Source organism: Morone saxatilis, unplaced genomic scaffold, assembly GCF_004916995.1.
Source record: "Morone saxatilis isolate NCDOM2014 unplaced genomic scaffold, NCSU_SB_2.0 Contig5, whole genome shotgun sequence".
Taxonomy (NCBI): Eukaryota; Metazoa; Chordata; class Actinopteri; family Moronidae; genus Morone; species Morone saxatilis.
Window position 1 is genome coordinate 23199434 of NW_023340095.1, and position 13374 is coordinate 23212807.

Here is a 13374-nt window from a genome sequence, read left to right on the forward strand (position 1 = left end):
ATGCACTAGGAATGAGGTACAGCCAGATACCACTGGCATTATGAAACCTCTGGAATCTCAGTCCACATGTGGACTTGTTTCAAATGATGAACATAAAGTACAAGGACAGTGTTGCTCAACAGCTATGCAAATACACTAACACACATGAGATACAACCTGTTGAAAGTAGTGAAACAAAATAAGGATATTAGAGAAATCGATAAATGACGTCTTTTAAAGTTCCCCTCCAGTAAAAAAAAGTCAGTGTGTGTTCTTGTTCCTACAGTGTGCTGTTTGAATGCTGTCTGTGCAGACTTTGACACAAAACGCATCCGACTCACATTATTGTTCCAAGCAGATATTTGTATATATGTATTAATGAATGTCTGGAAGAGATCTTTAATCTGTGAAACAATCAGGTTCGTCTTGCTCCTCCTAGTCCCCCTAATGGCATTTGCAAGAATCCACCTGAACTAAAACAACCAACATTACATCATATAAACTGATCATATGTTTCAATCTGCACAGTGTAGTTTACAGTACAATCAAACAAAATCAAAATATCCCTGAAATGAAGCATTAAAATAAAGTAAAGCACACTGGAGTAACCTTAAAACTGCACTTAAGTTTATACTTGGTTACATGGCAATAACTACTTGTAGCAGTAGCAGTAGAAGAGTATAATACAGTAGCCAAGGTTAACCAGAAAATGCAGAATCTCAATTCTCACTCCACACTGCTGCTATCACCATGGTAACCTAAATATTACTTTGTGCTTGTATAGAGTTGTGAGGTGGGAGGGGCGCCTGGTTTTGATTCAATTTTCAATCCAGCTTTATTTATATAGCACCAAATCATAACAGAGGTCATCTCAGGACACTATAGAACAGGTCTGGACTGAACTCCATGTTATGAACAGAGACCCAACAATTCCCACTGTGTTCCCATTTTAATATTTCATTTGAACAATACCTTAAATGGTACCTAACATAGAATCACAGTACTGCCCTGGATAATGTAACAATCCTATGTGGTTAAGGTTTGTTGTTGTTGAACTCACCCAAAATTTACCCAGAAATGAAAACAGAACAGATATACCCTGTCGATTTTGCAATCACTTTGCTTAACAGCATAATCTTTAGCTCCAATCTTTCTCTATTTGGATTGGCATTTTCTTGATGAAATGTATCTTGGGAGTCATAGTTCTTCTAGAACTGAAGTTTTTATGTACAGACTTGTACCATCAACTTTTTATCAAACAATCAGATATTTTATAGTGCAATTGGTAATCTTTTGTAATGAATACTGATGCAAGCCTTTTTTCCCACACAGACACACACACATATGCACACATAAAAACAACAGCACATTGAATTCATTTAAAACAGGTCCTTTGTAACTGAAGTCATCATGTATGTACTGTATAGAAATGAATGGGCCTGGGGAGAGAGAAGTAGGGCATCAGGCGGACTACAAATGCTCTGAGTATGGGCGCCATGGAAACATTTATATGTGACCCAAGAGAGAGTGTGAGAGAGTGTTTAAGAGAGGTAAAAAGACAAGGAGAGAGAGGGAGAAAAAAAAAAGTGAGTGAAGAAGAGATCATATCAGTAGGTTATAAATTCAAAAAAAACAAAGCTTTGCCAACTGCACTCGTCATGCATCAGTTTCTATGAGACCCCAGAGAGAGACACAGGGACCCACAGAGGATGAGACACATACATAGAAAGTGAGAAAAGGAGCAAGTGAGAGAGTAAGCTCATACCAATAGTCTGTAAATCACTGAAAACAGGGCTATTCCAACCAGAGTTGTAATGCGGGAGGATATATGTGACCCCAGAGAGGAAGAGAGAGAGATGGAGAAGTAAAGGCTGGAAGAGAACATATTAGGTGTGTAGTTTTATTTGGCAGTTTTAGCTGCACATTCAAACAAAGATAGTCCAGCTGCAGTCAGCGTGCTTCAGTTTGCGTGTGCTGTGACCTTTTGCTGACCTCTCTGTGGCTCCAGCTGGACTGACTGCACCACACTGATGTCATGAATTACACTGTTCACACACGGGTCCTTCAAGGCCCCAAAAACTGCTGTGAGATGATTTGTTCTTCCAAATTGGAAGTTGGAGCAGAAGATATGGAGGAGGAGTTAATTGAATTGAAGATTTTGACATTTAAAGCTTGATGTACTGGTTTTACAGTATAGGGATGGGGTAATGCCTAATATGTGTCCACATATTTTCATATATTTGCCATATAAGATAGTTGGTCAGGGAGGTGTTAACACAGAAGGCTTTCTTGTGAAAGCAACTGTAATCCATTATGTTAGGACTGAATAACATGACAATTTGACAATGTGTAAAGAGTTCTTTGTAATCATCAATCTGCAGAGAATTATCACCTGAATCTGCGACTTCCTTCATCTTTATGAAGCAGCATAGTAAGTTTCAGCTGATTGTTTAGCTAGCTGACCGGTAACTTTACGGTTTAGGTCCACTCACACCGCAGCAGGTCGAAAAAAACCTGAGGCTGACCAAACGGCAGATAGACACAGTTAGCAACTAGTTGTTGAATATAGTGGAGCATTTAGCAGCTAAAGATCCAGATATTTCCATCAGTAGTTGGTGGAGACCAAAACCGAGCTAAAAGAGAGTAAATATTGGACTTCCATTCATCAGGTGGACAAACACGACTCCAAATAAAGGATCATGTTGCTCCATGTCGTTGGAATGTATAAATAAGCAACTGTTTGCTAACAAGTTTGCCATATAAATGTAAAAGGTGTGTCAATATTGTGTTCACGACTTGTTTTCACTGCCCCAAGTGGCCAACAAATATATTGCAGATTTGAGAAAATCCTGTTTATAACATGTGGGTGTGGAGGCTTTGCCAATGTTAAAGCACCTTTGAGTGACAAAAACAGTGTAATGAGACAAATGACTGTAGCTGTTGAGTAAGTTCTTAAAGTAATAGCATTACTTTTTAAGTAAAATTTAAGTAACTTGCCAACACTGGTCAAAACACACCCTGCTGCTAGCTGAATGTCCAAGTTATGTAAACCACTTTAACATTACGCTGTATCAATGCATATATCCTGTTCTCCAAGCTAAGCTAAGCTATAAGCCTAGTGTATAGCTTGGTACCTAGCTTGTTGCTATATCTGACGTCATGCTGCAAATTCAAAGGCCCTGTTCCAGTTAGTAGAGAGTTAGCTAGTATGTAGTTCTGAGCAAATATTTCCATATTCTTTCATAGTCCAACTACACAATGCGCAATTACAGTCAATCAAATCCAATTAAACATACTGGACACAGTGCAACCTGCGTCATAGGTGTCCTTTGCTGACTATTCAGCACTGACAGAAAACAAGACAAAAGAAAGACTTCAGTCACAAAAATAAGAGCTAATAATAACATTTGATGAAGATTAAAAATATGGCAGAGAAAACAGTGGAGCAAATAAACAACAAAGCAAGTAACGGCTCCTGGCAGTTGTCTGCCAAGCACATCAGTGATGACGTTTTGCCTACAGTTAATCTAATGGTACAGAATATTCTTCTCAGTCGCAGTGACCTACATTTCCCACACAGATCATGCAGGTTTCATCTGTTCCATTCTTAATTCATGAGCTTTGAGACCATTTTGTACTGCTGATCTGTATGTACACTGTTAGAAAAAAAGGCACAGCGCCAGGAACAGAAGGTTCAGCAAGCGACCTTTAATGCTGTTGTGAAGTTGATCGTCACGTTCTCTCTCATCCAGGTGATGGACTGGATAGAAAACCATGGCGAGGCTTTCCTCAGCAAACACACTGGCGTTGGAAAATCCCTTCACAGAGCCCGAGCCCTGCAGAAAAGACACGACGACTTTGAAGACGTAGCTCAGGTGAGTTTATCCATGTGGATTTCCATTCAAGTCATGAAAAAAAAATCATCTCCCCTGTGTGAAAGACTGAATAAAATGCCAAAATGATCAATACTTTCCAATAGACGTCAACACTGTATTTCTGTGTTTATGTTTTCACACTGCACTGAAAGTTAGTTACCATTAGATTTGAGCTGACACTGAACAATCCTTTAACTGTAAAGCCGTTACACCTGCATCTTCTTATGCCATCATGCTTTCAGTTCTGCAGTTTTACTTGAAAATGAAAATCCTGTCACTATCTAAACAGGTTAAACAGTTCAGGCGTTGGCCAGTGCACGTCCATGTCTGGCCTCTCATTTACAGTATCGACATTAACATAGAGAAGGTCCATTCCTTCCATGAATATTTTTAAGTTAGTAGTTTGTTTTGAATGTTTATTCGCTTGCCTTGCAGACATCTGTAAGTAATCTGCCTTGATTAATACCAAATTTTCAAAACCACCATGCCTGTTGGTGGCAGGAAGCATGAAGACATGCCTGTACAGAACCATTTATGGTCACAAGCCTTTCCTGAAAGATTTGCAGAAGATGTTAATCATTCCTGAATTTCAGTGCTACAGTCTGTCACGTAGGAAACTCTGGAACTGAGCTTTGGTCATAAAAATGAAAATAAAACAAAAACATGTTGAAGATCTCAGTAAAGATTTAAAAATACTTGAGCAAATATACGGTTTTACGTCAGTGCAGCAAAAGAAATGGTTTGAACATTTGCCATAGTGAAATAAAAATAAAGGATGTAGAACATTTAACAACGCGTAATATTCATAAACAGGAAACTTTTTTGTCTAGTATTGAACAGTACACTGGCAGTTCAATTGCAAAGGCCTCAGTGTCTGCAACATAGGGAAGCCTATTGGAAAAACAGAACAGGAAAAACAGATTATGTTATAACATGAAGAATGTATTGTTATAACAAGATACTTTCATGTGATAACATAATATATATAATATAATAACAAGTTATTATGAAGTAGAAGCCTGTAACACTAAATAACAAAACATTTGTTAGAACGTGATAACTTATTGTCATAACATAAAACATTTTACGTTTTAACAATATAAGTTATTTATATTGTTGCTATTTATATTAGCTTTTTATAATGTGATACTGAAAAACATGGAATTTTAGACACTAGTTTACCAGTCATGGAAATACCTGGGAATTGATTAAAGTGACCAGAAATCCTGAAAATTACTCGCCTACATAAACCTGGGTGTGTATTTTCTTAGAAACATGACAGAGCTTCCAGGTCTTTAAAGTGAAGCCTTTGAAGTGTCTTAAAACCTGCATTCTATGTAAATTCCAGCAGGGGGAGCTCCATTGGCTGCAATAACACACCGATCCCATGCAGTCTAATTGAGAAATGACCCGACTTACTTTACTTACTTTACTTACTTAATTTATGAGCTCAGTGAACAGTTTCCTAAAGAATGTATGGTCTCAATCTCTAGTTTCAGTCTTCTTCCATACAGCATGATGTTCATTTAGTAAATGATGGTCCCATTTAGAGTAAAATAGACAATAAAGCAGGGTATGCTTGAGGGCGTGGCTAGCTTATGATTGACAAGTCATTCTCAGTGAGTCCGTTCATCTCAACGCACCAAACTCAGATCAAACTGTCCAACTAGGCAGTGCTGATCAAGTCAAAACTGAGAGCAGCTCAACTTGCAGCTCGTCACCTTCACTGGCTCCGTCTAACTGTCATGGCGACAGCCAAAATGCCAAACTCAATGCTTCAAAACTGTACTCCACAAACCAATAGATGATGTCACATAAATGTGTCAATTCTTGGCTTACTGGTGAATCTTATGCTCCTGGGAAGGTCCTGGAAAAATGATTTCTTGAAAAGAGTGATCCGTTTTTCTTTTTCTTCCTTGGCAGCAATATGATGTTGTGGCAACGTTTGCAGCACTATACACACCAAAACTGTCAGTTAGGCTTGCTTAAAGAAACAGAGCTTTAAAGAAATTTGGTTCATATACAGTTGAAGCTTTAAAGAGCTTTGAAGTGGATTGGATGTAATAAAAGTGTTTGATGTGTTTTTCTATTGAAGTTGTCAGTTGTCAGATTTGATTTATTTTAAACTCAAGTAAGTACTTGGATAGCAATGCTTTGGAGACTAAACAAATAGGAAAAGGTCAAACAATATCTTATGTGATCAGGATCAGCAAATCCTTACTGTCTCTGCTGCTGTTAAAAAGTCTAAACACACACACACATACTGCTTATCTGCAAGTTGGGTTCCACAGTATAACCTGTTCCTTCCTCATCTTTCCACCATTCTCCCTTTGTCTTTCTGTTATGTCTCTCTCCTGTTGCGTGGAGCTGTCGTCCCACCACCTTTCTGAGCTTACCTCAGCCAACCAGTGTATTTCCATACAGAGACTTTCAGAACAGTTTGCATTATGAGTGCTTTCTAGTTGAAGAGAGCATAATGTGGTCTACAACATCCACTGCCTCAAATCAAATAACAGTAAGACAGTTGTTTAATCCGAATCCATGGAAACTGATAAATCATTAAGTACTTTGGAGTGTCAGTAGTAAATGTTAGTTAATCCTATAAACGAGTGAGTGTTGATCCTATAAAGAGTGTGTAGTAGTGTAATCTGATGTTTACACTCTGGATTAGGATTAGCCTTCATAACCTGCTGTGGATCAGCATTATTTAGGTCAGACACTCTCTCTCTCTGTCTTTCTCTCCCTTTCCCCCCATTAGCATTGCTGGGGCAGTTTGTGGTGTTTTGCTGGTAAAAACCCTCCACTTAGCAATATACATATCATTAATACATTTAGTACACATTTAAGATACATGCCAAGAGATGAATATGTAAGTGTTTACCCACATTACGCTTTAATAGTCTCTCACATACAAACACAAAGGCGTGCTCAAACTTCTTTCATGAAGTCTCTCTCCTGAAGGGAAGAAAAGAGGGTTTAATGAAAACCCAGAGGACATTTCTCTAGGAAGGGTTGACACACCTGTTCCACTACCGACACTGGTAGGTTGATAGGGATAGGGGTTACATGTTGTTGAGAGAGTTTGTCAAGTGTGTTTGGAAATTGAATGAAAACTGAAAACCCTAGGTTTGTCTTGCTAAAGGGTTTGTAATGGAAAGACCTTTTTCACAATGGCTGTTTTGACATGAAATAGTAGAATAATCACAGGTGTTGATGCTAACTGAGGTTTAGTGTAGCAGAGCCTTTCCAATGAGCCAACAATAGCAGCACCCTGACTGTTGGCCTAGATAGAATTGATGACTGCTGTGAAAAAGGTTTATTGCACTATGGGTGGGCAATCTGGATAAAAAAAAAAAAATATTACAATCTATTTAATCGCAATCACGATCCATCCACAATCTAAATCGAGATTTCTTTTGTTTATTTCAGTTTTGAAATGCCCTGTAGACTGTAGCCACTAGCCTATGAATGTTTCCATTTGCGCCATTAAAACATGATATTGCAGGACCAGTGTGGGATTTAGTGGCAGCTAACTGAAGACAACTCACATCTGTATTTGATCTGAGAATGAGAACGGACTGTCAAGCATGTAGTGGAAAATACAGTGGAAACACACAAAAGGTCCTATCTAGAGTTAGTGTTTGGTTTGTCCATTCTGAGCTACAGTAGAAACATCGTGGTTCAACATGGTGGACTCGCATGCACAATGACAAAAACACAGCGATTCCTATATTCAGGTGATTATACACATACCTATGAATATTATATTCCGTTTCTGCCAATAGATCCTACATGTATATAAATAAATTCCAAATGTTACACACTGGACCTTTAAAGATACCACACAGGTTTCAGGATGGTGATTCAAACCTGAGATTAATTTAAGCTGTAAGCAGAAGCCAAGAGATAACATAATCATAAAATAACACTTTTTAAGTACTACAACACACCACCCAAGGAATAGCCATGCGTAGTAATTCGTCCAGTCAGCATAGCTAGTTGGCTGCTCCACTCTGTTGGTTTGTTCACAAAGCACAATCCACTAGTCAGTGTGGTTATGTGAAGTTTGGAAACAAAAGTCTCAACGATTTGCCTGAGGAGTAGATTGTAGACGTCTTAGATCACCAAATAAAATCGTCAGATGGCCCACCCATAATGTGGCCAATTTGCTAGTTGTGTGAGTAGTAGTAAACAGTACTAGTAGAGTCTGATTCGGGGGGAAAAACATTTACGGGTTAGAACTGCTTTGGGTCTGAATGCAGGAATGTTAGTTTATAACCTTAAAATGGCTGTAGCTTCAAAAGTATAGCTGCTATATGGAAAATCCAGATCATTTGGATTTATTTGCCCATTTTTTAAGATATCTTCATAAAATTTAATTCAGGCCCCATGAAACGCCTCATCTGGATTTATTTTTTCATTCAGCTGATTTGGTTCTTCAGATAGTTTAATAGCATATTTTATCTATTTGTTTCTTAGTTTTGTTTGTCAAGTATTTTTTCATTTATTTTACTTTTTATTTACCATTCATTAATTTTGTCCTAAAAAGTCATGCTTGGGCTTCTACATTGAGGTGACAGGGGTGATTCTGCTTTCCTGTCGTCTCCCTGCTATAATCCTCACCCTGAACCAAACCAGTCATGCAGCAAAGAGTAATAATCCCATGTAAATTATAATCTTTATTTTCTGAATAATCCCTCTAACATGTGAAATATCCAGACTGTAAGCTCTCACCCAAATACCCTAACTCATATTCCTGAATAATTGGGATCATAACGCAACCTTTTTTTAATCACTCTAGTACCACACCCCCAAACCTCCAGCCACCCCAAAGTATCTCAGATGTAATATGTTTCCTGAAGGGAAATATTCCAGTGATAATCTGTCATACTTACCAGAATACACCGACACTAATCCATTTTGTCCTCCTGGTGAATACCGAAAGCTTTAACACTCAGACAGCATTTAGTCCCTTGTCAGGGGAGGTGGAGGTGGAAACAAGAAACCTTACGCTGTTGATTTACAGAAAGTGGAATTAATGAATTGATACTGTGTGTGTGTGTGTGTGTGTGTGTGTGTGCCTGATCTAGTTTTTAAAGAAAGAATCATAATGTTAGTGAACATTTGAGTGATAATACATGAGAAGTCCTGATCTATGAAAATAATGTGAGGAGGCAGAGGTTAAGAACACCATAGTTATTGGCATTACCTCTCACAAGTCACACCCCTTGGCATAACACAGTAGGCAATGTGAGATGCCGTACTGTAATCGGCATGCATCTAAAGTTTGTTGTCACCTAACTGCAGTTACCATATGCCTGCTAATGTAGCATGACACAGAAAAACTGTTTCTCTATGCCAATGTTGTCAGTTTTATAGTATTTTTCAGTTACATTTGTGTGCTGGTGTAGGTATCAGATCTGCTCGGAGTCCTGCGTTTTCAGACAACTTGGCTAACGTTAGCTAAAGTGGTGCCAAAGTTTTGTTAAGTTATGAAAGTTAATAATAATAAATTATTATTAATAATAGAATGCATTGTAACACTTTTTTGGAGCTGATGGAAGTATCTAGCAAGTGAGCCATGTGTTGTCTGCTTCTCATCTCTGTTGAGAGTTGCACATGCGCAGTACCGACAGGACAGGGTGTATTGCGGCACAAACACATGGCATCCATACACTTTTGGACATACAGCCAATCATGATGTGTTACAGCAGCTGTTAACACAGGACCCCAAGCGGATGTGGTGGGCCGAGCACATCTGGTACCTACAGCGAATGCAATTTAATTTCATTCTGATGTGCACTTGTCCTGTGTATTGTCTGATTGATAATAAAGTTAGGCTTGATCTTGAATCACAGACTCATAAGACTAAGCCAATGAATATATAAGATATCTATATCATTGATATATGTGATGGTGTTCCCTCCTCCCCTTTCAGAACACATACACTAATGCAGACAAGTTGCTGGAGGCAGCTGAACAGCTGGCTCAGACCGGAGAGTGTGACCCCGAGGAAATCTACAAGGCAGCCAGACACCTGGAGGTCCGAATCCAAGACTTTGTCCGCCGAGTGGAACACAGGAAACTGCTGCTCGACATGTCTGTCTCCTTCCACACACACACCAAGGAGGTGGGATATACAATCACAAAAAGAACACATTGTATTATAATTGCACCAGTTATTATTTTTTTAGAATTCTTTTGTGTATCCAGTATTTTCAGACACAGCAGTGCTGAGGTGGTTCAGCGGAAGGACAATTCTGTGCTAATGGATTGATCCTGCATCTGCCAACCTACCTGTCTGTCTGTCTGTCTGACTGTCTGTTTGCCAATCTGCTCTTCTAGCTGTGGTCGTGGATGGAGGAGCTGCAGAAGCAGCTGTTGGATGAGGTGTGCTGCGATTCTGTGGATTCGGTTCAGACTCTGATCCAGCAGTTTCAACAGCAGCAGACAGCCACACTGGAGGCAACGCTCAATGTGATTAAAGAGGGAGAGGAATTAATACAGCAGCTCAGGTAATAATAATACAATTTAAATTATTATTCATGATGGCGTTTGAGAGGGAGAAAAAAATCATACAGAGGCCCATATAATGATATTAAAATTCAGAATATTATTAAAGAGAGAGAAGGATTTAGAAGCTCAGGTAATAATATTCATGAAGATGTCATTAAAAAGTTAAATTTATTATGAATTACCATGTTGGCACAAGTATATGATGATATTTTTTTTTATCTCTGCTCCTGTCTCCATCTCTCTGTTTATCCTTCACTTACTTTTATTTGTGTGAAAGGAAATAATTTAATATTACTTGTGAAAATTCACACAGTTGTTCTGTATTTCATAGAACTCATTTAAAATAAATAATGATATGAATAATTTAGAATACCGTGCTTTGTTTTTAGAAATGTACACCTTTAATCAATGGTCAAAAATATAAAGCATATATTCCTACTTTGTTTGATTTAGAGTGCTTTTCCTCTTATAATGAGGGAGATCTTGTGTTCGGTATAATGTCTCCCCCTGTCACTCTTTCCACAGAGATGCAGCCATGTCAACCAATAAGACGCCACACTGCAGTTCCATCGCACACATCCAGGGGGTGCTGCAGCAGCTGGACGAAGCCCAGGGCCAGATGGAGGAACTGTTCCATGAACGCAAAATCAAGCTGGACATCTTTCTCCAGCTACGCATATTTGAGCAGTACACTATAGAGGTAAGCAACAGGTTCCAACCATCTACAAACATAAAGATGGACAACATGATAGCTCTTCTGAAGTGAAGCCAAAACATCTCTATTAAACTACACTTCAAATGCATTTTTCCCAAAGATGGTTTCTGGCATTTTAGGTAGTCCTTATCACGCTGATTTCATTGTGTCATTTTAAGTTCGCTTTTATTCAGTTCAGTTGGTATTTTAAAGACATAAAAACTAGGGGCGCCTGGTTAGCTCAGTTGGTTGAGCTGGCGTCCCATGTACTAAGGTTGAGTCCTTGGCGTCCAAAAATGGGATTTGGCTGTTGTACAGGAAGTAGAGACGCAAGGTCCATATTTTGAATGTCGATGGTTCCAACCTGCTCATCAGGAGCGATACAGTGCTTCCTGTCCAAAGTGCTCACAATGATGCTCACCCCTATACACATACTCAGGACCCATCGACTGAACACTTTGAATGGACTTGTAGGAGCCCGACGATTACTAGACAACCCACTCTACCAGCTGAGCCGCAGCCGCCCCTGTGGCTGCGTAGTGTCTCCTGTGTAGTGTATCATAGTGGACGACCACCAATACTGCATCTGGGACGCCTCGCCACCTCTTGACAAAAATATTGTGTAGTCTGAACCTGGCTTTAAACCACTAACAATTACAGCTGTACAACATGCCAATACCTTGTGCCTCTGTGACAGAGAAAATAATGAGTCATCATTCATATACCAAAACAAAATGCAGTAGCCACTGACTTTGGAGTGTTGTGTTGTTAACTGTGTCTCCTCGTGGGCACATTGCTTCTGTTACTGCAGGTCACAGCGGAGTTGGACGCCTGGAACGAGGATTTATCCCGCCAGCTGAACGACACCGGCCGCTCAGGTGGTAGCAGCAGCAGCAGCAGTGGGGGAGGCGGCACCTCCTCCTCCGGCAGCGCAGAGGACATTGGCCTGGCAGAGCAGCGGCTGAAGAGGCACGCCGAGAGGAAGGCAGCCATGAACAACATGACCTACGAAGTGATGCAGCAGGGTCAAGACCTGCACCAGTACATCATGGAGGTCCAGGCTTCAGGTAAAACACACACCTCTTTTGTTCTATGAGGAGGAAAATTAAGTATATGGGAGTTTTTTTATGCTGTGCATACACTACAAACTAAATCAGGCACATTCTTTATTGCTTTAGAATACAATAGAAGTTGAACTGTCCCTCAATCCTGGTCAGCTTGTTTCCATTTACTAAAGTCCAGTGCTCATACCAGACGAGATATTAAAAACAAGGCTGCTCTCTATCAGGCTCATGCATTCATGCTGCACTTTGTTTGTGCAGATGTGAGCATGCGTGTCCCTGTTGCCCTCTGAATGTGGCCGTGCAGGCTCACATGTGGATTTACAGTTACGGCGGAGGAGAGAGGGAGACTGATGCTTAGACGCCACCATGAACTGTGATCCCAAAGAAAAGCGTGTTGTGCAGAACAGGGAGAGAGAATTAGGTTAAAAAATCGTCACGGCACAATTCTCTTACTGTGTGTGTGTCTGTTTGTGTATATGTGGAGGTCACTGCCTCTGTCACTCTGCCCCCTGGAGTGATAAATCTCTCTCATCCACCACAAACAAACACAACACTCTTGCTCTCTAGCAGCGCCAGTCGCTGGTGAAGTAGAGCATTAATTGTTAACTGATACTACAGACTTTTATTGAGTTGAATTTGTGAAATTAAAGGAATAGTTCAATATTTTTGGAAATACGATTAGTTTATTTCTTTGTCTTTATGTCCAGTACACAGCTGGATTCAGCCTATGTTAGCATTAAGACTGGAGATACTGGGGAAATAGCTGTGTTCAAAGCAAAAAAACAAACAAACATAAAAGGTCATGTAAAAGTTAACGTGATAAATCATCCATAACATCACTAAACATGCTTTGATCCTTGACTGAAGAGGACAATGTTTTGTTGGAGATAATGCATGTAGAATGCCAAAGTCACAGCAGTGTGTGTGTGTGTGCGCGCGCAGGGATCGAGCTGACAGGAGAGAAGGACATGGACTTGGCCTCACAGGTTCAGGAGCTGCTGGAGTTCCTTCACGAGAAGCAGCAGGAGGTGGAGCTCAACGCACAGCACACGCACACACGGCTGGAGCAGACCCTGCAGCTACGCCACCTGCAGGCCGAGGTTAAACAGGTAAACGCACATGCAAACAGCAGTAGCAGCCACTGAAGGGACTGAAGCAGTTCTCAAAAATGTAATTTATGGGCGTCTTATATATTTTTAATTTTGCTGAGGAATCATCATTCAGTACCTCATGTTTTGAAATTTGG

General features: G+C 39.9%; 1 protein-coding gene across 1 annotated transcript in view; it reads left to right on the plus strand.

Annotated features, from left to right (window-relative positions):
* The window catches only part of LOC118339114 (kalirin-like), a gene marked incomplete at both ends in the record, with an annotated part of 90088 nt that overhangs the window by 19873 nt on the left and 56841 nt on the right, over positions 1-13374 (plus strand). Inside the window, 6 exon segments of the mRNA XM_035676648.1 lie at positions 3732-3854; positions 9793-9984; positions 10200-10369; positions 10896-11070; positions 11876-12131; positions 13071-13237. Of these exon segments, the coding sequence (XP_035532541.1) occupies positions 3732-3854; positions 9793-9984; positions 10200-10369; positions 10896-11070; positions 11876-12131; positions 13071-13237 (1083 nt within the window).